We start from the raw sequence: 27,903 nt of genomic DNA on the forward strand, positions 1-27,903 counted from the left end.
ATGGTGATTAAAAACTGCAAAAAGGTCTCACTGAATTTCCTTCAAGATGGCCAAATCGATTTTCACAAACTTATAGGTTCAAAGAAAAAGTTTTACAGTTTCATACATACTACAGGCTAAACAGGATTTTTGGAGTTTGTTAGATTAAGTCCGAACAAACTTTCCTATTTCTATTCAATGAACAGTTGTTTTTGTTTTTGTTTTCCACAGTAGTATTTTTGATATATTATCGAAGGATTTTATACATTCGAATAATTCGCTTCCCTTTGAAGTCATACATTGCATCTCCTAGTAATACATTTCGAGTTATTACTAGGAGATGCCGGATATATATAAGTGCCGGACCGAATTCATTCTCTGCGAGAATCAAACATTCAATTTCATTGGAATATATAGCAGATCTAATGGAATAAAGTATCTAACTTATTAGTGTAAAGCTTAAAGATATCATAGCCCTTCAATTGCGAAAAACTTGGCAGATTACTTCCATGGTTAAAAGCGCAAACATCAACAATGTCTCGTGGGTACAAATTCTATAGTTTTTATTATACATTGCAAATACTGTGAATACAAACAGAAAGCAAACAAATCCATCCATCCAAATAAATATTTCAACCTACCGAAAGTCCCCTGTCACTTTACACATCATTGAAGCTCCCAAGCCACCGATCGATTTTCATTAAAATCTACAAAAATCGCAAAAATCATCTTGACACCGAACTGTGAAACTGTGTAGACTGAATACATTAGTGATGAAAAGTGAATTTCTGCCGGAGTAACCCATCACCAACCTGGCATCGTCCCGTCGGTGTCGATGGTCCTGAACATCCTGCCGTAAAGCCATGCACTTATGAAGCGACTGAAAATGAATGAAAATAACTACACACACACAGAGAGAGACCCGCCCGCGCGGGGACAGATGTGGCGGAAGCTGGCTGGCTGGTAATGACTACGGCGACTTTTATGTAAAGGACTGTCATCATAGACAAACACCGTTCAGATGTGCGGTGATGACGGGGGTCATTGAACTGGATCCCGTAAGAGTCGTCGGAGTGAAGGAAAAAAGTCAATATTATATAATTCAACTGTAAATGTTGATATACATACCAAATTGAGTGTACAAATCGATAGTAGACTTTGTAAGGATTCTTCGATGATTCCAACTAAATCGGGTTTCCAATTACAGCTCGAAGCTTTCAACGGAAATCCCCAAAACGAGCACAATTGACCGTCGAAAAGCAAAGGACAAACAGACCGATGGCGACAGCGCAAATCTTGTCAAAGGTCCAAGGTTTTTTTTTCTCTTGTGGCATCTGGAAGGATGTTTGCTCACTCCATAATCAGAGCATATTATCTATAGAGTGCGGTTCATACCGAAGATACGGAACCCATTAAACTAATGTCGTTTTCGTTTTTAAATTGCACTACACCGGTGTAGCGAAAGCTGCACTGAAACCGTTCGTTTTTGCCAATTGCACTACACCAGTGCTACACTTTTTCTGCGCCGATACCACTGGTGTAGCACTCATCAAAAGTTTGGTGTAGCTCTGTGCAATGGAATCGTTTATGGTAGTCAATGGTTACTGTTTATGTTTTCGTCATTTTTGTTCGTTTATTCATGCCTCCGTGTAGCCCTGCACCGGTGTAGTGCAAATTAAAAACGAAAACGCCATAATATTTCGGCAGCATATTGAATACCAATTGGAAGAAGTTCCGCCTCGTTAGGGACTTTTCTTTCTTTGTATGTGTCTCGTGCAGCCCGTTCAGTTTTAACAAACAATTTAATTAAATTATTCAGGGCCTACTAGATAAAGGCGACATCCGTCTTCGGCTCTGTTTTTTTTTTCATAAGGCTTATACGGGAAAATTATACCAACAGTCTTCTCCTCTTCCGAGCCACCACATCGTTTTGCTTTATAATCGGCTTGCAATCAACGGATTTCAATGGAATTGGAACCAATATCTGCGGCCATAAAAAGCAAAAATATAGTTAAATTTATGGAGGAAATTAGTACCATTTCGGTTTAATCATTAGCATGAAAATTCGAAGTGAAAGATTGTTGTAACAGTATTTACAATAATCTTTCATTTTTTCCAGTAATGTCAGATTGTAACAGATTTTTTAACAAAAGTATCTAAAATAATTTTTTTCTAATTAAACCACGCTTATTTTGAATCAACTTTATCAACTTAGTTTATATGAGTTTGTCAACTGAATAACGGTTCTTTACAGCTGATACAATTTTCGTAGCAGTTTATTTCTATCATTTATACCAAAGTCATATTCGTCCTATATTTTTTCTACAAACTAGCGCTTGATAACTGCCTCAATCAACAACTGCAAATTAACTTCATTTGAAAAAAAATCATGCTTCAAATCACTTGGCAGCTTCCCAGAATAACAACCTAAAGCTTTCACTATTGCGATGCTCTTTTTTGTCGACGCACTGTCTTGTAAACACTGAAGACGTTTCGAAGCGATTTCGACCTTCAATAGCTTATATAATGCTTAGTAAAACTTGCTGTTGAAGTTTTTTTTTTCCTTTTTCGAGGTACACTAAGGTCTTTTTTACACGGGTTTTTATGCAGTTTTTTACGCGGTTTTTCTACGCGGATTTTAGAAGTTACGCGGGTTTTAACGTATTTTTAAAGTTATCCTGTTTTCTTGTTTTGTTTTATAAATGTAAAATAAAACCTCCAGATGTGGTGTTATCCCGAAAAGTTTTCTAAGTCAATTCTCTGGAACTTGATTTTTTTTTAAGATTACACCAGATCTTGACGTTTCATGCATTTCCGCGGATTTACCCTGTTACGAAGATTTCCGAAGTTACGCTTTTTTAAGATGGTACGTATCCCCCGCGTGAAAAGAGACCTCAGTGTAGTCTATGAAAAGTATGCCATTACAATCCTAGAAAACCAACACCATGACCTATACAACCCTTTTGGGCCTCTCTAGGAGCACTCTTCGGAGCACTAGTGGATCTAGGGCCTCTTCGGAGCACTAGTGGATCCTGTTTCCGTCAATGAGTACCAATAGCATGGCCAAACACGCTTCCGAAATACACTCGCATTCGTGTTTTTCGTCCGCAGTCAGTATGCGACAAATTAATCTCTGCGGAGTTCATCAATATTTCACAGCATAATTTGTAGGATAATCAGCTCCATGATAATTATCCAACTTTTCTTTGATTTCCTACCGTGTCTTTTCCCGAAAGCCGTTTCACCGAAAGGTGTTTCGCCGAAAGCCATTTTGCCGAATGTGCCATTTGGGCGAAGACTGTTTCGATGTTTAAAAAGGCTTCGCTTAAAAACTTATTTTGCCAAAAAGTTTTCTAGCGGTCTATAGTGCGTATCCTCGATTTTCAGAAAAGGCCGTGAGTGACCAAGTCGTTTTCAGTCGAAAAAGAAGGCGATGCTCACAGTTTTCATTGATTATAAGGGTTTTGTGTATCATGAATTCCTCCCACAAAGCCAGACCGTCAACAAGGAGTATTATTTGGGCGTTATGAGACATTTTCGTGAAGTAATTCGCCGAGAAATACCAGATTTGTGGGCAAATAACTCGTGGATCTTGCACTACGATAACGTATCGATAACGATATCGAAAAATTGTGTTCAGCAACGAAGCTCATTTCTGGTTGAATGGATACGTCTAAAAGCAAAATTGTCGCATATGGAGTAAAGACCAGTCCAGAAGCAATGCATCCCAAAAAAGTCACTGTTCGGCGTGGATTATGGGCCAGTGACATTGTTCGTGAAATACCGGCCGATATGTTGGAGAGAGAGTGTGCCAAAATTAAAACATTAAATTATATTGATCGTGTTATTAAATTTCAAGATTTCATCAATTTTCTCAAAGGAAATGTTGATGCTTCGCCTACTTGCCGGAAGGACGACGTCTCATCACTCCTTTCCATGGGTGCCATGAAGTTGAAGATTCGCTCAAAGCTAGCGATACAACCATGGTATAAGTTGGAACCAAGATGGAAAAGTTGGTTTTTATCAAAAAGGGCAAAGTATTAAATGAAAATTGGAACGATCCCACCGACTACACCATTCCTGTCCTATCGGGAGTCCAATCACTAGTTTAATGTAATTGCAAATTTAACACACAGAAGATCGATAATGATGAAAGACTTCACGTGTCAGTCTCTATGAATACAACATAGGTTTCGCAGCTTGAATTATACTAAAATTCACTCCTACTTAGCATAGACATAGCATCATAAAGAATACATTTATTACATTTTCTATGAAAAATGATAAAAAGGTAATTGTCGCAAAGTGATTGAATTTTTCGCCTACTGCAATCCGAAGTTTTTTTTTTTTGTTTTAACATTATGCTAAAGTAAAACAAATTGCTGTGAAATTTGGTGTCTGCATAAATATAAATACACTATTAGCTTTTTCGCAATTGCTGCACATAGTGCTAATAAAAAATGTTTTTTTTAATTACTTTAGAATTCAAAATTACGACTTTAAATTAGGAGAAAATTTTATCAGTTTGGTTTATTAATAATTTTATTTTAAGCTTGTTATTAACACCAACACTTGACGTCAATGCTGTGACATTTACCGTCAAGTTCGTGATAAAAATAGAGCTACTTTTCTAATCACTAGAACATGATTCTACCAGAAAAAAAAATCAAATTTGGTCATCATGATCTTTCTCCTAGATGTAGTCTTGAGAATTTTAGAGATTAAATACAAGTAACTCAAAGCTTTATGTTTAGGATCGTCATATGTTCAACGAAGGTATTGAACTTCCCAAACTTTCCATTTTGATTATTGGTTTTGCATTATTGAACAGTTTATCATGAAACGATGATTATCCCGAACAAAAAACTTTTCTGCTTTAATCGATTTATTAACAAACAGTATTAAGAATTGTGAATACGATTTAAAATATTCAAAAAATTCAAAATACATTTGTTTATTTGTTTATTGAGTGAAAAGATGTTCGCATTTTAGTGGACGGAATCCACTGAGTGGATGAATGAAATGTTATTAAGGTAACACACTTCGGCGACGATAAATATCAATGGAAGGTTGAATGAGATCCACGGTACTCTTTCAAATTGTCACTATTGGTACCATACAATTAGACACTATGAAGGATGTCACACCCAGCGGACAAGATCACGTTGCAATTCAATTGCAGTCTTCTATCCGTTTGCTAGTATACATACGATCCAGTTGACAAATGCCAACAGCTGAGCTGTCCATCTCACCGAACGCTGACACTGGGAGCAGTATTTATTACACATATCTATTTATAAATGATCATGAACCTCCCGTTATGCCAATCGTGGCACACTACGATCGATTTGGTTTATTACACGATTCAGTGCTTTTGTTGTTGCTATGCGATGCTGACAGCTACGAGATGTTGGCAACGGTTCTATAAACATGACACATTATGAGAAGGAAGTAGAAACAAAATCGTCGGCAAACTATGCCCAAATAGCACGAAAACCTCAAGCATGACAAACGGAAATCAGTTTGCATACGCAAACAGGGCAATAAAGGGAAATTCTAAAACGGCGACCTTGACTTTAGTTCTAAAAGTGAATATCTGCAATGTTGGTCGTTATGCAATGTTGGCTGGCAACGATAACTGGTTGAACTATGGGTAGGAATTAGACATGTTGACAAATTTTAAACCGGTGAAAAAAATCTGATTTCTGATCCACATATTCATCATACCTTACAGCAGCAGCATTTCCAACGTTTCTCCTACCAGCTGTCCCGTGCGAGTGGACAGTTGAACGAATTTTGGCATCCTTCCTATGCAGATAGGGGAGCAGTCGAATTATTGATAAGCCTGGCGACCGATGGAATTCCTCCCGGTCGAGAACTACAACTCATACAACTATATGTTCGCCGACTAATTTCCCTTGTGAATGAGGTGCTGAATGCCGCAATCAGTAAAATTTGAGCTCTCCTCGCCAGAAGTGTCCATATATTTTTAAAAATAATTCAATTTCGCGAAACAGATTTATCGCATTATTTTCTTTTCTGTGTTTTTCCTCGATTCGTCGTAGACTTGTTTTTCACATCAAAACAGGGGCGCTGTTTCGGTTTTCTGTATCGGAACGCACGACGCACGCATACGCTGATATCTACTTCAGAAGGAAACTGGGCATACTAAAAATTATCACAATTATGTCATTCGGCTATGTTTAATCGGGATTTTTTAGCAATATAATTAAATTTCTTTACACACGCACACGATTCCCTGTTCAACCATGTCATTTCCAATCCTCAACTAGAATAACACCGAGTTTTCAACCACCTCTAGCAACACCGTTTCCCCAAATAGCAGAGCATTATTGATTTAATAACAATCTATTTGGGCTATATATAAACCATTAAGTACACATGGATGTTACTATTACATACTCTTTCCTATCAAATTCACTATATTTAGGAGTCTGAATGTTTGGCTGCGACACGGTCACTTTGAAAAATCACTAGAACCGAAATATGGCCTACAGAGTTTGGAACACAATTTTTCTTTCCGTCGGGATCAATGCGCACACAACTATCACTGATTGCTGGAAAACCCGTCCATATCCAAAGTAGTGGAAAGGCCAAATCGAGGTGGCCTGGGATTTATTAACCACTAGCTAAATGATACTACTCAGAACAGTCGCTTCTACTACTGGGTCTACTATTAAACTACGAGTGCTCCAAGAACTTGTTATAAGCTAAGCGTCAAATCGGCAACTGCGAGAAAATTTTCACTGCTCAATGGGCTGACACACCACCCGACTGTATTTCCGCGACGATTGCCACTGTGTACGTGAGCGGCCATCGATTTTCCACCCGAAAATCCCCCCTTCGACCACGCTCAACCCCAATGGCAGCAGGAATGATAACAGTGTTCCTTGCGCGGTGGAAAACGGTCGCCCGTACTACTACTACCTTCATAATCGGTGGCGACGACAGTTTGTCGGTACTGTAATGTTGTGTAAAGGAATGGCATGAGGATCTGGGTGGGGTCGGAAAAACCATGTGCTGGAGCCGCTACTGTTAAACACACGCACACGCTTACTCCTAACGGTAGATCGACGTTGTCGAGTGTCCTGTGGAGGGTGTGACGACGGACGAGCGTGGGATGTGTGGTTTTCATACAAAACCAGCCGCTCAATAGTTTCATTGTCAGTTTATGGTTGGTGTCTTAGATACGGAACACTGGCGGCTCATTTACGGCAGTGTTGGAATAAAATTTTTAAACATTTACTCCACTTTAACTGCTGTAAAACCGTTTTTTGAATCAGTTTCGAATCTAGTTTCGAAGTCGTTGAACTGAAAATCAAGTCGGATTCGAACCTGATGGGTTTGTGATTCTCACAACCCCGTTACTAAGAGCAAACCCAACATAGTTTCGCGAAAAGTGTTTGCTCGATGAAACTATCCTGAGTCATTCTCAGTTTTCTCAAGTGGAAACAACTTTAAATAACGACCAATAAACTAATTGAGCATACGTATTTTTCCCTAAGATTTGAGAGAAAACCTCACTGATATGTTTATTGGGATAACTAATTGGAAGTGAGCACTTTCAAAATTCCTCATTAAAATGGATGTAGACAGACCGTATAGTAGATAACCATAAACTAACTATACTAGATATCGTCCAACGTTCAAGATTATGATTTGGATTATACATGGAATTGTTTATTACGCTGATCAAATGGTACTTCAAATTTCATCATTAAGAAAAACAACACGATCCAGTGCTTATTGTCAATTCGCCGATAGAACAGAAATGAGGCTTTTTTTTTCACGTACCCATGTGCTTATGAATTTGGTTGTCAAAATATTAAAATCAATAAAAAATGTTCACGAATCTACGAATATGGATAGTAGAACGGATCATTTGCGTAGCGTTCTTCCAAATCCTGCCAAACTTCCATACGTGCTTGATTTGGATGGTTTCCGGTTACTAAATCATGACCAATATCCAAGAAAGCCATATCATTCCCATTTATTGGCGACCAATGTATGTTTTGCAAATCAGCATCCGCCGTCGGTGTTGGGGTACCTTGCGTAGCAAAGTTTGTCCACATTCGAACCATACGCTGGCGAACTGTATGAGCATGGTTACTGGGAGGAATCGGGGAAATGGAAAGACGGGTTGTCGACCATATGTAGAACAACTCATCAGCATGCATTGCTCCCGGGAAGTCCGTTAGAAGGAATCTGCGTTTCATAAGATTCAAGGCACCATCAAAGCTGAACTGGTAATAATAAGTTGGTTGCGAGTTAGCCGCTGCAGTTAATTGAATGGTTTTGTCAATTGCGTATATAAACTGCTGATCCGTATGAAATTTGATCCATTCGTGCATTATATCTAGACCAAGTGATTGGTCTTGCCAATAGAAATCACGGAAAACCTGACTAACCGAGAGAGCATCTGCTGAGCCAGCTTGAATGTTCCAAAAATGTGGAACAAAGAACTGTGGATTTTGAGTGTATTCATCCCAAACAGTTGAATCCAAGTTATGTTCGCGAACCATGAACAAGCTCTCTGCATCTGTATAACCAATTATAAATGGGACATGATTGAAATTTCCAGAGTGTAGCACTTCGATTGGACGCTGAGTGAAAAATGTGGCTTCCGGGGAGTTTACGGGTTCCGCACTCGGAACATATTCAAACGGTTTGAAGCCCCTTGGATGTGGAATATCTCGGATAGTTCTTTGAAGAGCTATGAAATCTCCTATAGGAGTATAACGTAAACGCCGTGTCAGTTCTTCGGATTCATGAGGATAACCAAAAGCATCTGCAATGTTCACAGCCATCTCTCGTGGGTTGTATTGAAATCCCCATGGAACTAACGCCGTTCCAGATTGTGCTATTGCCTTATGGAACAATCCTGTAGCCATTGGAGATAGAACCAGATAATGTACAGCTACTCCACCAGCGCTTTCTCCGAATATTGTCACATTGTCGGGATCACCACCGAAAGCAGCAATATTGTTTCGAACCCAACGCAAGGCTTCGACGCAATCTTTCATGCCCCAATTACCTTGAGCATGACTGTCTCCTGTGCTAAAAAACCCTAGAATCCCAATGCGATAGTTGAATGTAACGACTATAACATCCTCCGTTATTAGATGATCTGGGCCGTGCATATCGGAATCACCCGAACCAAGCACAAAAGCACCTCCATGAATCCAAACCATAACCGGGCGCAATCCTATCAGATTCTGCGTATGTACATTGATAAATAGACAATCTTCATTGCCCGTATAGTTACTTAGTACACTGATGGAAGGACAGTTTGAACCGTGTTCAGAAGTATCGCGAACGCCGTCCCAACCACCGTGGGGAACTGGATTGCGAAAACGTAAATCGCCTACCGGTGGTTCCGCGAACGGAATACCATTGAACTGGAAGTAACTACAAAACAAACCACAACTTGCCGTAACGCCCTGAACCTGCCCAACGGTGGTAGTGACAATGGGTCGCTCCTAGAAGAAGAAATATTTTTTCAATAAGTTTATCCGCATCAATTGAGTCAATTGAGTGAGCCATACCACGTCATCCTCAGTTAGACAGACAGCTATTAGTACACTCAGAAGAGCTATAACTTTGAACATTTTATTTATACTGAAGAATGTTCGTCATTGGGGGTACATTTAAATATAGCGACCTATCAATTGATTAGATAAGCAGCGTTGGCTAAGATTATTAGAATTGTTAGATTAGCTTAATAATGTGATTTAAGCGAGGAAAATTTACTACCTCACTTGAGTTTATGGAAACGACTATTTCAAAAACTGTTCTGATGAAAGGAAAAATGCCCAGTATCTTTTCACATTTGGATGCTAGTTGATGATGGTTAGAGGATATTTAGTGCTGAAAATCCATCTACGCGAAGGTTTTAAGCTCTATCATTACCAATCCTTATTCTTCTACTATCAAACAAAATGAGATGAATTTGAAACTTTTAGATAATAACACACCGTAGCTCTCCTCCTCCCTTATAAATTGACTCTCTTGCTTAACAGAAGAAATTTAACATAAGGAGGAGCGATTTTCGAGTGTTTCTTAAAAATGTTTATTGTCAAAAACAATTGAAGTGATCATCTAGAATAGTAGTTTTTTATGACTGAGCTTCACGAAGCGGAGAAAAGTCGGTGCCGAGGAGGTCGAATCGGCCTAATTTGAGACAACCTTAACACAGCTTTTTGGAATCGTTTGTACTAGCTTCGATGTCTGTTCTCTGTGATTTTGTATGGAAATCAAGTCAATTGAACGTAATGAGGTTAAATGTATTTTGCGAACGATTTTGTTAGAAATCCTACTCCTCGTCAAGCCAAATCGAAATGGTTGTTGAGTTGAATAACTGGCAGCCGTGCTGTCAAGGTTGAGGTACTTTCCTTTGTTATGTTTGCCTATCTCACTACTACGAGTGATGCTATGGCTGTTTCTTATGATTGCTCATCAGTCTTTATGTGAATGTAGAACTGATTTGTTTATCAAGTTTTTATTAGTTTCGGAAACAGACAACTAGAGGTAATCTGTTGAATGTGGTTCGGTAGTTAGATAAAGCCTATAAAACTAAACGGTTGAAATACCGAGAGTGATCATTGAAGTGTAGCAATGAGACATCGACTTTAACGATTCAGATTACCTTTCACTAGAATTTGGTATTCAAGAGCGGATTGAATACTGTTGCAATCCGTCTCCTATCGCTGCTATCACCCACCAACCGAATTGTTATCAACCTAATGGCGTTTTCGTTTTTAATTTGCACTACACCGGTGCAGTGCTACACTGAGGCATGAATAAACGAACAAAAATGACGAAAACATAAACAGTAACCATTGACTACAATGAACGATTCCATTGCACAGAGCTACACCAAACTTTTGATGAGTGCTACACCAGTGGTATCGGTGCAGAAAAAGTGTAGCACTGGTGTAGTGCAATTGGTAAAAACGAACGGTTTAGGTGCAGCTTTCGCTACACCGGTGTAGTGCAATTTAAAAACGAAAACGACATAAGAAAAATAACTTATCAGCTTTTGATTCTATTTCTGTTCTGCACCACACGGGTTAGCAACTCAAGTTTTCCTCTTTGTTCATTCACAAACTCACAATGCTGTTGAAGACACACCTACAATTGGTCACAGGTCCAGTTGATCGGGTTTTCGCTGGAAAGGCACCCTGGCAGATAGTGGCCATAACGACTACCACAGTGCTGGGGGCAGTATGGTTATGGGAACTGCTGAATGAGGATGAAAGTAAGTGAAAAAACAAATAGAATGTATTATAAGCAAAAATAATATCTCGAATTCCAATTTTTCTTTGTGCATTAAATCTGTTGCAGGCATCTATTCACGCCTCCGGCGTAAATTTTTCCAACTTGCTCGTAAAGTTCCCGCTGTGCAACGTAAAATCACAACAGAGATCAACCAAATCAATGACAGTTTTGTGCGAGATGCTTCGCAGTATGGAAAATTCACAACCGTACTGCCCAACGATGGCCTCCATCACGATCAAATCCTGCAGAAGGTCGACGACTACTTGTCGCTCGGACACTACAAGTGGAAGGAAGGGTTCATCTCTGGTGCAGTGTACTATTACGATCAGGATCTAGTTAAGCTTGTTACACAGGTTTATGGAAAGGCATCCTACACGAACCCACTGCATCCGGATGTTTTCCCCGGTATTTGTAAAATGGAAGCTGAGGTCGTACGAATGACAGCGACGCTTTTCAATGGCCCAAAAGAAGCTTGCGGCACGATGACCACCGGTGGTACCGAATCAATTATGATGGCCTGCAAAGCCTACCGGGACTACGGTCGTAGTGTCAAGGGCATCACGAAACCGAATATGGTGCTGTCTGTTACTGCACACACTGCTTTTGATAAATCAGCCAAGTACTTAGGCATATACACTCAAACGGTGCCGATTGATATTGCCTCCACCAAAGTTGATGTTAAGAAGATGGAGCGTGCCATCAACAGTAACACGATTATGTTGGTTGGATCCGCTCCGAACTATCCTTACGGAACAATGGACGACATCGTAGCAATCGCAAAATTAGGCAAAAAATACAACATTCCAGTACATGTGGATGCTTGTCTAGGAGGTTTTCTGATTGTCTTTATGAGGCGAGCCGGCTATCCGGTACCACCGTTTGACTTCAGTGTGGATGGAGTGACCAGCATATCGGCAGATACTCACAAGGTAGAAAATTTCTGCTTTCCTACGAATTATTATCCCACCTAGTGATTTCATTCTAGTATGGATTCACACCAAAAGGTTCGTCGGTTATCCTGTACTCGGACAAAGTCTACCGACATCACCAATATACAGTTTCGACGGAATGGCCCGGCGGTGTCTACGGATCGCCAACAGTGAACGGGTCTCGTGCCGGAGGTGTTATCGCAGCTACCTGGGCGACGATGATGAATTTTGGATTCGATGGATATGTTGAAACAACCAAACGCATTATCGATACTAGCCGATACATCGAGAGTCAGTAAGTTTTCTGTTGGCTGCGATCAATCACTGGACGACTAATTAAATACTTATTCCACAGGCTTCGTAAGATCGGTAATATATTCATTTTTGGAACACCAGCCACTAGTGTCATCGCCATCGGATCGAAAGATTTCGATATTTTCCGTCTTTCGGCTGAACTGAATTCACTTGGGTGGAATCTGAATTCCCTTCAGTTCCCCTCCGGGTAAGTCACACAAACTTACGGTACTTTAGGCAGGAATCAATCAATTCCATCTCACTCCAATAGAATTCACATCTGCGTGACATACATGCATACGCAGGATGGCATAGCCGACAAATTCGTCAACGACGTTCGATCGAAGGTTGCGCTCATCATGAGAAACCCTGAGAAACCAGTAGAAGGTAAAATGGCAATTTACGGCGTGGCCCAAACTGTACCAGATCGGGAGATTGTAGGCGAATTTACCAAGTGCTTTATCGATTCGATGTACTATACGGTGGAAGAAACAGATTAAAGTGTTGTTGTGATATTTAAGTGTACTTTTGTTAGCTGTCTAAATATACACCACAAAGAAGACAAAAAGTGAGTTTCAGAAAGAAAATAAAAGACTCGAACTCGCCAAGTTTGTTCAGTAAACGAATTTGCACTGTTAATTGAACTATCCTGTAAATAAAGGGTATACCGTTTAAAATCCGCACATATAAAATTTATTCTCAAAATTTGAGTTATCCGATTTTAAAAATATTTTCAGTTAGTTAAAATTAGTTCCGGCATTATTCATTTAATTTATTTCGCCTGCACGGCCTCAAAATCAACAGTTTTGGTTAATATGTACCATGCTTTCTTAATGTCTCCTACATTCTTCACTACTTTGTTAGCTGTCTTGTTTTAAGAAAGTTCTCTTCTCCAACTGCCCAGTATTCTTCTATTGGTCGCAGTGTTTGGGGAATCGTTGGACCGTCGTGAGCGTCGTCAGGCGAGGAAAAAACCGTTTTTGGAGACAATCTTCCAAGTACAACATACTTCCGAATCTATTGCGCTCTTGAGCGGTCATACGTCATCACATGCCTGCCGTAGTGGTCCGGTCGTGACCGAAATGAGAGAGCACATTTCCGTCACCTGAGAACTTATTGTCAGTCAGAGTACGATAGTTTCGTCACCGGGAGCTATCTGAGTAGATGCGATGCGATCATACTACCAGCTAAAATGGTACCACACGGAAAACCCGCCAATCACAAAATTGCAATATAGCAAATTTTCTTGTCTGTTTCAACGAAAAAATTACTAGTTATAGCAGGTCTGTTCATTTTTTCATAACCAGATAGCTGAAAAATTTGTTGCTTTCACATGCTGTCAATTTAGGATGAACATTTCAAAAGGTACTATTAAATATATTATACATCGATATTGATCACTCCAGTGAATCCAATACAAATTTTAAACGACATCACAGTTACACCATCTCGTGACGGATAAGGTTACTAGGTTCTACATTGTTCAGTTCAGTAAAAGTTATATAAGTTGGTGATATCCGAGAATTGCTTTAAAACGACTAATTTAATCAAAACAAATTACCGAGCCATTCGTAAGAAGATACCATTGAATTTACAGAACCATTCGGTAGTTGTTTGCCAGTTGAACAAAATTCGTATTACCGAACGCTCAGTAATCAATTGAACTACCGAACGGTCAGCTGTTGAAAATTCGGTTCAAAATTACCGAATTCTGCAAAATAACTTAAGTGTGTATGGTATCACCCAGTCATTTTGAAAGAGAGCTGAAATATGAACTTTAGGTTGCATTTAGAATTAGAATTGAGTGTTTCACGTACAATTTTCAGGTTATGATTTTACTTTTTCACTTCCGAAAATAAGTCAATTTGACAGATATGGTTCTAACCGAAATAGTCAATAATGTTCACTGAAGTTCTTCTTCATTATTAATTGATTCACTGAAATTTGGCAATTTATTTAACTGAATTAGGAAAAAAGAATGACATATCAAAGTTAACAGATCATGTCAGTAAAATGAAAGCGAATATTCCGCAATATTTTTATTGAATTTACCGAGATCCAGAAATTCATTGACAGATGACTGTCAATTGGATCAATTATCCATAACCGCAAAAATAATTACTGAGTATCGAAAGAGCAATTTTGTGTGTACTGTACGCTGCTGTCAACTATTATCAAAATGCCCACGGCAAGTTAGAGCTTAAGCAATGTGCCTTCAAACTTTTTTTTTGAAAAAAAAAACTATTATCAATTATTGAATCGCAATTATAATATTAGTATTAATCATTATTGGATCTAGCAATAATAAAATATTTAACGTGGACGAACATTTTACATGAGTTATTTTATTTTAATTTACGTGTCCCTAAATTTCACAGGTCCAGTGGAATATACTGAAAAACAGTAATTGTTAATTTATTTACGGATTATTTGTAAATTTCGTCGATCGTCGGCAATGAATGACCAGCAAATCAGTATAATTTTGACAGGAGGGTGTTCGGAGAAACGTTACGTGAAACTTTTACTGAACTAATTACTGAATAGTCAGCTGTTTGAAAGTCAGTAAAATTTTACCGACAAATATGATTTGCTGTTTTATAGTGATGATTACTAAAATTCCTCATTTTTTTTAAATTAATTTAATGAAAATTGGTAAAAATTTCACTGAGAAATGACGCTTCAGAGTTTACAGACCGTGTCAGTAAATGTATCATAACTTTTACATTTGATTTGTCGATATTCAACAGCTGATTTCGGCATATTTGTTGTTTACTGTAAAGCTTAGCAATATATATTGTCAAACTTCGGTAACAAAATGCGCTCTACCGAGATATCAGAATTTTAATTTAACGAATTTCGAAAAAGAGCATGTGGATTACTGAACTATCGGTAAAAATTTCGTGTTGCCGATCTAATTCGGCATTTGATTATGCCAAGCTCAAGAGCCGGTTTTAAGCGGCCCCTTGTCAAGATGTCATCTTGATGAGATCGAAATCTCGGTTAATTTTTCAAAAGGGCGTATAAGCAAGTGACAGTTTCTCTTTGTTTACTTTCTCTTCTATTAATTACCAAGCGGTTTCCACGTTTATCACTCAACTCTTTGAATGCAATGATTCCCGAAACTGTTGACTTTCAAACAGAATAGTACTATCAAAGAAAATCTTTTTAATCACATCACAATAATTGAAAGAGAGAGTGATTAAAGTGAAACTGTCACTTGCTTATACGCCCTAATGAAAAATCAACCGAGAAATAGGAACTTCAAAATCAGTTGATTGCAACGTAAATATCTGTAATGCAATCATTTCACGGTTTACCAGATTTATTGCACAAAAATTACAGATTTTTCGATCGATTCTCTCACAATAACTTATCGATTTACCAAAAATACTGGACACAATGGGACTTTTGGGACATCAAGTGGAAGTGATTTTCACAATTTGAGTGTCGCGATGAGTACCAGAAAATCGCAGTGTTTGTGCCCCAAAATGCGAAGAGCCCAACGTAATCGGTGTACTTTCAAATGGCTGATGCTAACATACCGGCGTCAGCAGGGCCGTCGAGAGCAAAAACGAGCTCCGTTCGCTTAGTGAAAAATCAAGACTTCACTCCATCTCCAGATTGAATGAGGAAAAGAAAGGTCCCAAGGAATGATTTCATCATTAATTAAAATTTTCGGACCCTGTGGAAAAATCCGGGCCCGGAAGCAATACCCCTCCCTCTCGGCGGCCCTGGGCGTCAGATAGCTAATTAGTGCTCCTCCTCCGTATTTGGGCAGCTCACGTGGCAGATTATAATGTTCAACGACTTCGCTGTTCCTCAGCTTATCGAACTTCTCTCTTATCTCCGATAAGCTATAGGTGCCGAGCAACTGTTGTCAGCTAATTGTGCATCCAGATTTATTACGATGTAAACTGGCATCTCTGCGCATATCGCCCTAAGACCTGTTGCTTCTACGTTTAATTTGCTTGGGAAAAAAAACTCATGTTCAACTGGCGCCACACTTATCTGTAACGATTTTCGTTTGCACTCGTGCGGTGCTACAGATTTCTTGCCCGTCGTACTCTCAACCATTTTCTGCCAACTTCTCTAATCCGTAATATCTTCAACCCGTGTTTTTTTTTCGAGGTACGTCTGATTCATCTTGCTTTCTCTAGGTTAAGTTTCAATAGGTATTGACAGAAAGAAGAAATAAGCAAATGCCGGATTTTTATTCAAACGAGCGAAAAATTCATTCTATTTTTATTGAACACTATTCTATAGCACATTCGATTCTATCACAAAAACGGATTTACTGCATATGAAGTCTGTAGGTCACGCCACAGCTGTAGTCGCTCGTTAGCTGCAGCATCGATCACCAGCAAATCATGTCCGATGTCCAGTTTAGCCAATCCTAGCGAGGACTGCTGAATGCTTGGCCAGATCACATTTTGCAGCTGAGAATCTTCGCTGGGAGTAGGATTTCTGAAATAGAGTACACACATTTTAATAAGCGTCGTACATCCCGATCTTACCATCCATCGTAACAAACCCGGATTTAGCAAAGTTCGTCCACATCCGCACAAGTCGATTGCTGACTACCAAAGCGTGACTGTTGGAGGCAACTGTTATTCCCATATGTTTAGCAATCTCAAACATGTACGGCAGCTCATCGATATGCGTTGCTCCCGGATGGTTAATATTCAGTTGTTTCTTGTACAAATTCAGATCGCCATCGTACGAGAACTGATAATAGTAGACCGGTGCCGAACCGGTGGCATGCACTTTCGCAGTATAATCGGTCGGAAATACAAACATATGATCACCGTAATATTCTGCCCATTCGAAGTCTACCGAACTATCGATTGGTTTACCAAGAAAATAATGTTTCTGAAAGGCGGAGATAATACTCGAGGAAGCAGACGAACCTTCTGCGGTATTCCAAAAAAAAGGCACTAGGAAATAAGGATTTGCGTTGAACTGATCCCACACAGCATCATCGAAGTTTTGTTGAAGCTTTGTGAAATATGATCCTTCTAGATCGGTATAACCTAGCATAAATGGAATTTTATGAGAACGTGCTTCCATCAGGCTCAATGGATTGTCAACTATTGCTCGTTCCTCGGGTGAACCGAGTGGTTCCAATGATGGTGAGAAATCCAGAGGCCGTAGATTTCTTGGTACGGGTGTGGTAGACAAAATTTCTTGCAAAGGAACAAAACTGTTCCCTGGTTGGCTCCTGAGCTCCTCGACATACTTGGCACTATCGTTGGATAATCCAAACGCATTTGCGATCCTATCTGCAAATATTCGCGGATTCCATTGATAAGCGAATGGAGCTAGGGCCGTTCCACTCTGTGCAATGGCCTTGTGAAACAATCCTTCCGCTAATTCGGACAAGTATAAGAAGTGAATCAGCGAACCTCCGGCCGAGCTTCCGAAAATAGTTACATTATTTGGATCACCTCCGAACACTTGTATGTTCGCTTTTACCCATCGAAGTGCTTGGATGCAATCCTTCAATCCCCAGTTTCCTTGAGCATACTGGTCTCCGGTGCTGAGAAAACCCAACGCTCCTAGGCGGTAGTTCACGGTTACTATCACAACTGATTCTTTCACTAACTTTTGGGGGTCGAATGACTCAACATTTCCCGATCCAGTACGGTATGCACCTCCGTGGAACCAAACCATTACCGGGTGTAATCCGATCATGTTTTCGCTATACACATTCAAAAACAGACAATCCTCGTCCCCCATGACGTTTCCGGGTCCTGTACTGAACTGTGGACACACTGCACCATGTTGACTGCCATCTCTGACATCATCCCAGACCGGGTGGGGAACCGGATTTCGAAAACGGAGCTCTCCAACTGGTGGCAGTGCATAAGGTATGCCTTTGAACGAATAATACGTACAATATAAACCACACGACTCTACAGTGCCTCGAATTGAACCGGACGGTGTTTTAACTACCGGATCATTTTGGGCTAACACTAACGAAGCATATACCGTGATACTAAGAGCAAATAGGCTCATTCTAATATATGATACAGGTTCGTTGCAAAAGTTCTTTGACCACTGTGTCGCTTTGGAAAAACGTTTTATAAATTCCGAAATATCCGGTTTCTGTCATAAAATCAAATTGATTAGATTGGCTATCAATTGGCTATTGCTAATCGAACTTTCGCTTAAATTATGCTAAATTAGGAATCAAACTCAATTAACGTAAGCCAGTGTGACTTAGTCTGAAAGCTGGCAACCCATTTCAAGTGTTTTTTACTGATCATTATTTAGATTTACTAGATTCACAGACTTTTGCAACTGTGTCTGATGATATTGGATTTTTTTACCTGGCATCTCTGAGTCTTCACACTGACGTCTTTGCAGGTTAATGTACGATTCAGACGGTCCGCCTCCTTCCGTCATCGTCACCGGAACGTCAGCTTCCTTCAAAATTAGTTTAATACTTTCTTTACCGAAACGTTCACATGATCTAACCGTCAAGACAATCCGTGACGGTAAAGTTATGTGTGAATGATTACATAAGAACGCATTCAACTAATTTTGACGGTGACTGTGACGGAGAAGAAATGAGACGGAAGATAACGGACCGTCTGAATCGTACTTCATGTGGCAACGACAACCTTTCCTCAAACTCTCCCGTTTTGTTCCAATTAATTTTGACATTTTAATACTGAAAAAAAATCGCGTTTTTAACTTTCCTTTACTTCTAGTTCTTCGACTACTCGGCTATTGGAACGTGTAATCCACGAAAGAGGACACCATAATCCCGTCCACCAGTGAGAGAGAGAGAGTAGCACTTCTCGAGATAAAAATCGTTTTCAGTACGATTGCAGAGTTTTTCTCTTTGAAAAAAAACATCGAAGTTACCCCCGCTTACGGTACCTATATCTGCAATAAAGGTATTAATAGATTTTGAATTGAAACACGTGTAGACTTTGGAAGACTCGGGAGATAAGACGTTGGTCGTCGTACTGTAAAGTACAAATCCGGATGTTATGCGAACGTGACGTACAGTCTGCTAATGAAAGCTAACATATTTTATATAGGATCCTGAACCTCTGATATTTTGCGAATTTATTGCACACATGATCGGTCATGGTCCATGGTCGTTTTATGGACTACCCGCATGTACAAGTATCATTTTGTCAGTGTAATAAACTATTTCATCTGTAACCCAAATCATCATCCGGAACATCCAGGCGGGACTTGCCGATGGAAAGCTTGAGGATAGCTTTAAGCGTCGTCCATTACAATGCATTTCGGCAACACCATGTACTCGCCGTTCAGCTTCCATTTGTGGGATAGGCCTGGTTGAGACACTTCTTATTTCGAAGCCATCTCGATAATCTCTTGACAGGTTATTACGAAATTTTGCACATGTAAACATTACACTCTTAACAAGTTTTTCTCAAAATATCATTTACTTTTTTGTCCTATCGAATAAATAGGGAATACACAAAAGAAATGAGGCATTTTTTCGAGTACAGTCATTATCAACTATAATATTAGGCTGTTATTTAGCATTTTATACTTGATTAGACTCTTACGAAAATAATTATTCTTTCAGTCCGTTTCCTGCAGTACACGCATACAAATAAGCCCAGTACAGGGTCCGGCACTCGAAGTGTAACCAATTAAAAAGGCCATAAATTCAGTTTGGAAAATTACTTTTACTTAATTCAAAGTACAAAATGTGTAAAAATAATACAAAATTCAGAATCAATTCACTTTTGCTCGATATGACCACCTTTTGCCTTGACTTGATGACTTGAGAGAGCGAAGGAGTTGCTTCGTTTGGCCGAATGTGACTTGCAGGTATTTTGGCCCACTCGCGGACAATAACTTTTTTCAGCGCCTCGAGACTGGTGTATCTTTTAGTTCGGACTTTGCTCTCCAAAATGGCCCAAAGAGAATAATCCATTGGATTCGCATCTGGTGAATTCGAGAGCCATTGTGTGGACGTGATGAAGTTCGGAACGTTGTTTTTCAGCCATTCTTGGTTCACTCGAGCTTTGTGAGGCGGTGCCGAGTCCTGTTGAAACGTCCATGGTCTGCCACCGAAATGTTTGTCTGCCCACGGCTTCAAAGCAACCTCCAGAATACTTTCCCGATAATATGTCGCATTTACCTTGACGCCAGGCTCGATGAAAACGATTGGAGAGCGCCCATCTGCGGTTACAGCGGCCCAAACCATTATCTGTTGCGGGTGCTGCCTCCTGGTGGCCAATCGATGACTCAAATTCTCGTATGAACGGTCGGTCAAGTAAACCCTATCGTTTTGAGAGTTTACGAATTGCTCAATTGGAAAAATTTTCTCGTCAGAAAATACAATGTTCGGAAATTGACCGCTTTCGGCCAAACGAAGCAACTCCTTCGCTCTCTCAAGTCATCAAGTCAAGGCAAAAGGTGGTCATATCGAGCAAAAGTGAATTGATTCTGAATTTTGTATTATTTTTACACATTTTGTACTTTGAATTAAGTAAAAGTAATTTTCCAAACTGAATTTATGGCCTTTTTAATTGGTTACACTTCGAGTGCCGGACCCTGTATATGGGAAATACACGGAAAATTGAAACTACCTATTATTTGACTTCTTTTTACTTAATTTTGAGTGCTTTTGTATCTTTTCTTTCATTCGCTCCTTCCATTGTTGTCAAAATACAAAGAGCAAAACCACCCAACAGCGAGAGTTTCGTTCAATAAGCTAAAATCAAGTAAATCGTATCAACCTGAAATTAAGTAGATATAACTCATCTTTAAGATTTTTTTTTGCACGTGCCTTATTTTGATGTCGGTTATCCCAGTTCTATATTGCAGTTATAAATAGATCAAATGATTGCCATTTGATTTAACAAGTGATACGTATAAGATTCAAATTGAAAATATTGGGATTATGGTATTTACGGGAATCAAAAACTACAATAAAAATAGTTATCAAAAACTTATCGTTATATTTTTCGTATATAAAAATATAACTTTATTTTAATATTTAAACTTCACTTACTTCTTTGGAATTGGCTGATTTCATTCATCGGATATTTACTGTTACCAGACGAATCAGATGCATTACAAATAGCAGATAATCGCATACCACTACTTTTTAGAGGTTTTACGCTATACTGGTGGTCAGTTCCGTAAGAGAGTACCTCCTGAAATTTGCGGAGAAGTGGGATCCGAAACTGAAAATAAAAAAAATTTAATCCTCTTACTAGAAAGACACAGTAATGAAACGTACTGGATATTTATTTTATGGTCTTTGAACGAAGTTGAATGAGCTGTCCTCTCAGCTATTTAAAATAACATTGACAACTTCCTAAAAAACTGTCTGTTGGAGTTAGTTGTAGTTTCTCATATGACTTTTATTGAATATAATCAGCATGCAATCCATAGACAAATGTAACAAATATTATAATTATATTGTCTTAAGTTTTATCGACTTTTCGCATAACTTGTATATGGTATTCTTATCAATATCATCAAGATTATGAAAATATAAAATTCATTGAACATCATTTAGATTTTATGTAGAGTTCCATTAAAGGTCATAAGTTGTCATATGTCTTTTATGGAATATCATCTGGGTACGATTTATATTACAATCCAATGAATATAAATTATGTAACGTGCGAGGTTTCGTCGGATTTCTATATAAATTATGTGGGATATTCTTATAATGTTCATTATGGTAACGTCTATTTAGGTTTAACTTACACTTTAAATAACGATTATAAGTTTTCACATCACTTCTATAAATTATATTTTACATGTGATTCATATGACAAATCTAGTGAATATAAATAAGATTTTCATTTCAGTGTATGTTGTAATGGTTACAGGGCGCGCCAATAAATTTGACTCAGACTGGAAATTTCATTCGTTATATGAAAATCTTGTAAAAACAACGTTACGAAGAGTTTTATGTTTCATAAGATTATCTTATATATTTGACATGATGCTGAATACACTTTGTAGCTATCATTGGAAATGCTAATAGTGAAAAATCATTAGAATATCATTTAATGTGAAAATGAAAGTTTAGCTCAGTATACGATAACTTCTAAATCTCGGTTGATTTTTCATTAGGGCGTATAAGCAAGTGACAGTTTCTCTTTAATCACTCTCTCTTTCGATTATTGTGATGTGATTAAAAAGATTTTCTTTGATATCACTATTCTGTTTGAAAGTCGAAAGTTTTGGGTATCATTTCATGCAAAGAGTTGAGTGATAAACGTGGAAACCGCTTGATAATTAATAGAAGAGAAAGTAAACAAAGAGAAACTGCCACTTACTTATGCGCCCTTTTGAAAAATTAACCGAGAAATGGGAATTAGGTTTTGCACGATGACGACACAAATGAACTGCCGATGAATCAAGTTCATCTTTGACAGTTGCCGTGTACTTGTTTTGTTTTGCGACTGCAAGTTAAAAATTGAAAAAATGACGAAAAAGTGCCTTTTAAAAAACATATTCCACAATGAAAATAACTATAAAGATTGCCCTGTATGTGTTTCCAGCATCAAGGAGCGATATATGTATGAATCTGTTGAGTGTGAGTCGACTTGCAATTGTTTCATTCGAACGATGAACTTCTGATGAACTTTTAAACTGTAAACAAGTACACGTCGACTGTCAAAAAAAGTTCATTCTGTTTATTTTTGTGAGGTTATGTCATGTTCGTGCAAAACCTAATTGAAACCAAAGTCGAAACATTCATCGATATTTTTCTCCATTTGCTGTCAATGTTATATTCGTCCATCTTTGAAAAACAACCGAAGTAAAACAAATTCAGGCCAAAATTTACATATTTATGCGTTTAATTTCGAAGAATGAATTGCATTCATTTCTGCATTGCCATCTGGTGGACGATGCTCATACAAACGGGTTAGCAGCGTAAGAATTCTGCAAATTATGCCACATCAATAAACCTATGTCCATTAGGGTCACGTCATTTGGTCCCTCTTGAATACTTGGCCAGTTAACATTTTGCAGTATGGTGTCATCACCTGGACTTGGAACTCTAGAAGAATACAGATATAATTTACTGTCCAATAGATTTCGACCTGCACACATGGAACTTACCCGTATTTCGCGAAATTCGTCCACATTCGTACCACACGGTTACTCACCGTTAGAGCATGGCTATCGGCCGCAATGGAAATTCCCATTTGTGTTGCTATTTCGAACATATACGGTAGCTCGTCGCAGTGAACTGCTCCAGGGTGAGTGATCATAAATAATTTTTTGTACAAATTTAGATCCCCGTCATAGGAAAACTGGTAGTAATACACTGGTGCTTGACCTCTAGCATGGACTTGGGCAGTATAATCGGTTGGAAACCGGAATATGTGATCTCCGTAGTATTGGGCCCATTCGAAGTCCACTGAACTATCGATTGGTTTATCGTTGAAGTAGTACTGTTGAAAAGCGGAAATGACACTGAGTGAAGATGAAGAACCGTTTTCGATGTTCCAGAAGAAAGGTATCAATAGTTGAGGTTGAGAATTGAACTGTTCCCATACTGTTTGATCGATGAGTTGTTCAAGGGTTGTGAAAAATGATCCTTCCAGATCATTGTAACCAATCATGAAGGGAACGTAGTGGGTTCGAGTTTCCATAAGATGCTTCGGTTTATCGGTTAACGCTCTTGCCTCTGGAGAGTTACTTGGCTCAACTGATGGTGAAAAGTCCAATGGACGCAGATAGCGAGGAACTGGAATGGTGGGTAAGTTTTCTTGCCACGGAATGAAACTGTTTGCTGGAAGATTTCTGAGTTCACCAACATAAACGGCGCTATCATTTGATAATCCGAAGGCTGCCGCTAATCTATCTGCATAAAAACTTGGATTAGATTGAAAGGCGAATGGCATCAATACATTTCCACTTTGGGCGATTGCCTTGTGGAACAGTCCATCTGCCAGCTCGGATAAATATAGATAATGTACCAATGAAGCTCCAGCAGAGTTTCCAAAAATAGTTACATTGTCTGGATCTCCTCCAAAAGAAGCAATGTTTCTCTTAATCCATCGAAGGGCCTCTATGCAGTCCTTCAATCCCCAGTTCCCTTGAGCATACTGATCAGCAGTACTCAGAAATCCAAGCGCACCTAATCTGTAGTTCACGGTCACCACAGTAATACCTTCTCTGATCAGTTTCTGCGGATCGAATGGTTCAAAATCTCCGGCCCCAGCACTGAATGCTCCTCCATGGATCCAAAACATCACCGGATGTAGGCCAATTACATTTTCACTATACACATTCAAAAACAAGCAATCTTCGTCTCCTATGATTTCTTCAAGGTTTGTCCCAACCTGCAGACATTTTGCACCATGCTGACTACCATCTCGGACATCACTCCAATCTGGATGAGCGACTGGATTCCTGAAACGAAGTGCACCAACCGGTGGCAGCGCATAAGGGATACCTTTGAATGAGTAGTATGTGCAAAACATACCACATGACTCAACTGTACCCTGTATTTTCCCCGACGGGCTACTGATTATTGGTCCATCTTCAGCAAATACAACAGACGGGACTATTACGACAACCAGAGCAACGAAACTGATCATTTCTGCCATATAAGAGGGACTATTTCAAAATAGCGAACATCCGAAGTAACCCCTGCTGATAGGTTTTGATTGGATTTGACTGATAAGATAAACCATGAATTGCCAAAATACCCCTATAACTTTATTGATTAATTATCACCATACAAAGATTTATTGATATGGATAATAGAATGGGTTGTTGGCGTATCGTTCTTCTAGATCCTTCCATACATCGAGCCGTTCGTGATTTGGACGGCTTCCGGTTACAAGATCGTGTCCTATATCCAGATAGGCCAGATCATCTCCAGACACTGGAGCCCAATTTATGTTCTGGAGGTCCGTGTCGGAATTGGGCGTTGGATTACCTCTGATGGCAAAGTTTGTCCAGAGCCTAACCATGCGTTGACGAACGGTGAGCGCATGGTTCCCGGGTAGAACGGGTGAAGTTGGAGCATTTGTAATTGACCACAAGTAGGGAAGTTCGTCGGCGTGCGCCGCTCCAGGGTAATCAGAGAGCCGCAGCAAACCTTTCAGTAGGTTCAAATCGCCGTCGAAACTAAACTGATAATAGTAGGTTGGTTGTGTGTTGGCCTTTGCGGTCAACGCAACTGTTTTGTCGATAGGGTAGATAAACTGTTGCTCGCTGTGGAATTGGCACCACTCGACCATAATGTCCGGTGTAAGAGCTTGATCCTGCCAATAATGATCACGGAATGCTTGGCTAACTGCACCGGTTGCTTCAGATCCAACCGGAATGTTCCAATAATGGGGTACGAAGAACTGAGGATTTCTAGTAAATTCATTCCATACTGTTGAGTCGATAAAATGTTCTCGGACCATGAACAGACTTTCGATGCTGTTATAACCGATGATTATGGGGACATGATTGAATGTCCCAGCACGTAAGATTTCTATCGGACGTTGTGTTAGGAATGTGGGTTCTGGCGAATCCGCTGGTTCCGCACTTGGAACGAATTCGAATGGTTTGAAACCTCTTGGAATTGGAATATCCGACGGCATTCGCTGAAGATCAATAAAGTTAGCAATTGGAGTGCTACGTAAACGACGCGTCAACTCTTCAGAATCGTGTGGGTACCCAAAGATATCAGCGATATTGCGAGACAATTCAGCTACATTGTATTGAAATCCCCAGGGAACCAAGGCAGTTCCAGATTGAGCGATAGCACGATGAAACAGTCCGGTGGCCATCGGAGACAATACCAAATAATGTACAGCAGCTCCCCCGGCACTCTCACCAAAGATGGTTACGTCGTTCGGATTACCTCCGAATGCAGCAATATTGTCGCGAACCCAACGAAGAGCTTCCACGCAATCCTTCATTCCCCAGTTTCCTTGAGCATGCGAGTCTCCGGTGCTAAAATATCCTAGAATCCCCAGACGGTAGTTGAAAGACACGACGACCACGTTTTCTTGCACAAGGAAATCCGGACCGTAAACTCTAGAGCCACCCGATCCCGCTATAAAAGCGCCTCCATGAATCCACACCATGACCGGCAGAGATCCGATAATATTCTGCGTGTAAACATTGATGAATAGGCAATCTTCGTCTCCTGAATACTCGCTGAAAACACTCAACGATGGACAGTTTTCCCCATGGTTGCTCGCATTGCGAACACCCGTCCAACCGCCATGTGGCACTGGATTACGGAAACGTAGATCACCAACCGGTGGTTCGGCGTACGGAATTCCGTTGAACTGGAAGTAACTGCAGAATAGACCACAGCTAGCCGTGATACCCTGGACCTGGCCACCAGTTGTTTCTACTATTGGGCGATTCTGAAACGAAATTGTTCTATTTAACGCAATGACAAAATACGAGAATCGAATGACTTGCAACAGACTGAGCTTCTTTCTACATAGCTTTTTTTTCCTTCTTGGGTTCGTAGTTCAATGAATAGGGTGCTCGTTTAACAAACCAGTAACTGTATGTTCAATCCTTAACCTACGTGCGTTAACTGGATTGTCGCACTAGTCATGCAATGGGTCTATAGTGGCTAAGAAGAAACTGCAAAGTCTGTTGAAACAGAATGGTCAAATGTTTTGTCAAGAGTGAAATTTGTTTATTCTTTCAGTGATAAACCCGAACCAAAAAAACCTCAAATGCAAAAACCATTCGAAGCACAAACTACACATTTTTTTGCCTGGGACTTACACTAAACAACCTTCGTGCTGAATACTGCAAGTCCGATTTTTAAACTTGAAACTTTTATCCTGTTTGTGCACTGAGAAAAAGTTAAACCGGTTTCCAAAGTAGTTTGCACTAATTTGACTTCTGAATTCTACTTTCTGTTAATCTTATAAGTCGACAAGTACTCTTTCATTGTTTTCTCGACCTGCCAGCAACGGATTGAGATATCATTGCTTCGACCATGAGGACTTTAGCTTCGACCCTAAGGGACACTTTTACAGGTTTGATTTTACAGGAAAGCATGGAAGAACTGAGATGAAGGTGAGGTTTGGTTAGCTTACCGCATCCTGAGCAAGTCCAGCGGAGATCCCCAGTACTACGATAGTTAGGAACGTGAACATGTTCAACAAATTGAAAAGAATTGTGGCATTGGAGTAGAGTTTTATAACAAAATTTGAATGTTTTCTACTTGTCGATAAAGCGAGATAACTTTTTGCCTCCAAATCATTGGTTCCAGTAGATTTGTTATCTTTGTTCATGGGTGGCGAACCAAAGTACATTCCACGATTAAGAGCAGGTACAGTTGGTAATTTACAATGCTTTTGATTACAATTGATAACTAGCTCAAATAGGGACGCAGCATGTAAACATCATATCAAAAGTATAAGATAATCTTATGAAACATAAAACTCTTCGTAACGTTATT

At 39.5% G+C, this 27,903-nt stretch overlaps 5 protein-coding genes across 8 annotated transcripts in view; 1 reads left to right on the forward strand and 4 right to left on the reverse strand.

Annotated features, from left to right (window-relative positions):
- The window catches only part of LOC131431798 (tubby-related protein 4-like), a 67,444-nt gene extending 60,703 nt beyond the window's left edge, over positions 1-6,741 (reverse strand). For both annotated transcript variants that reach the window (XM_058597702.1, XM_058597693.1), the window contains exon 1: positions 5,707-6,741. The gene's annotated coding sequence lies outside the window, so the exon portion shown is untranslated. The remainder of the gene's footprint in view (positions 1-5,706) is intronic.
- A 996-nt stretch (positions 6,742-7,737) lies between these two features.
- LOC131440003 (uncharacterized) lies at positions 7,738-18,515 on the reverse strand. The gene is made up of 4 exons (XM_058611209.1): positions 17,032-18,515; positions 16,782-16,964; positions 9,546-9,627; positions 7,738-9,479 (listed from the first exon to the last, which is right to left on the reverse strand). Exons 1-4 carry the CDS (start codon positions 18,513-18,515, stop codon positions 7,854-7,856), a joined length of 3,375 nt encoding a protein of 1,124 aa, XP_058467192.1. The 3' UTR covers positions 7,738-7,853.
- Positions 10,414-13,177, forward strand: LOC131431829 (sphingosine-1-phosphate lyase-like). 3 transcript variants are annotated; one of them, XM_058597741.1, is made up of 6 exons: positions 10,414-10,527; positions 11,074-11,257; positions 11,344-12,206; positions 12,263-12,501; positions 12,562-12,708; positions 12,772-13,177. In XM_058597741.1, exons 2-6 carry the CDS (start codon positions 11,113-11,115, stop codon positions 12,998-13,000), a joined length of 1,623 nt encoding a protein of 540 aa, XP_058453724.1. In that variant the 5' UTR covers positions 10,414-10,527; positions 11,074-11,112; the 3' UTR covers positions 13,001-13,177. The 3 variants fall into 3 exon arrangements, with proteins under 3 accessions (XP_058453724.1, XP_058453718.1, XP_058453731.1); XM_058597735.1 differs by having other exon boundaries at positions 10,422-10,527; positions 11,083-11,257; XM_058597748.1 differs by having other exon boundaries at positions 10,439-10,661.
- A 4,799-nt stretch (positions 18,516-23,314) lies between the features above and the next one.
- On the reverse strand, positions 23,315-25,069 carry LOC131429532 (esterase FE4-like). The gene is made up of 2 exons (XM_058593756.1): positions 23,583-25,069; positions 23,315-23,520 (listed from the first exon to the last, which is right to left on the reverse strand). Exons 1-2 carry the CDS (start codon positions 25,067-25,069, stop codon positions 23,373-23,375), a joined length of 1,635 nt encoding a protein of 544 aa, XP_058449739.1. The 3' UTR covers positions 23,315-23,372.
- Positions 25,070-25,185: 116 nt separating this feature from the next.
- Positions 25,186-27,617, reverse strand: LOC131431847 (juvenile hormone esterase-like). Its single transcript, XM_058597761.1, has 2 exons — positions 27,539-27,617; positions 25,186-26,845 (listed from the first exon to the last, which is right to left on the reverse strand). Exons 1-2 carry the CDS (start codon positions 27,596-27,598, stop codon positions 25,220-25,222), a joined length of 1,686 nt encoding a protein of 561 aa, XP_058453744.1. The 5' UTR covers positions 27,599-27,617; the 3' UTR covers positions 25,186-25,219.
- Between the last annotated feature and the right edge of the window lie 286 nt (positions 27,618-27,903).

This window comes from Malaya genurostris, chromosome 1 (genome assembly GCF_030247185.1).
Source record: "Malaya genurostris strain Urasoe2022 chromosome 1, Malgen_1.1, whole genome shotgun sequence".
NCBI lineage: Eukaryota > Metazoa > Arthropoda > Insecta > Diptera > Culicidae > Malaya > Malaya genurostris.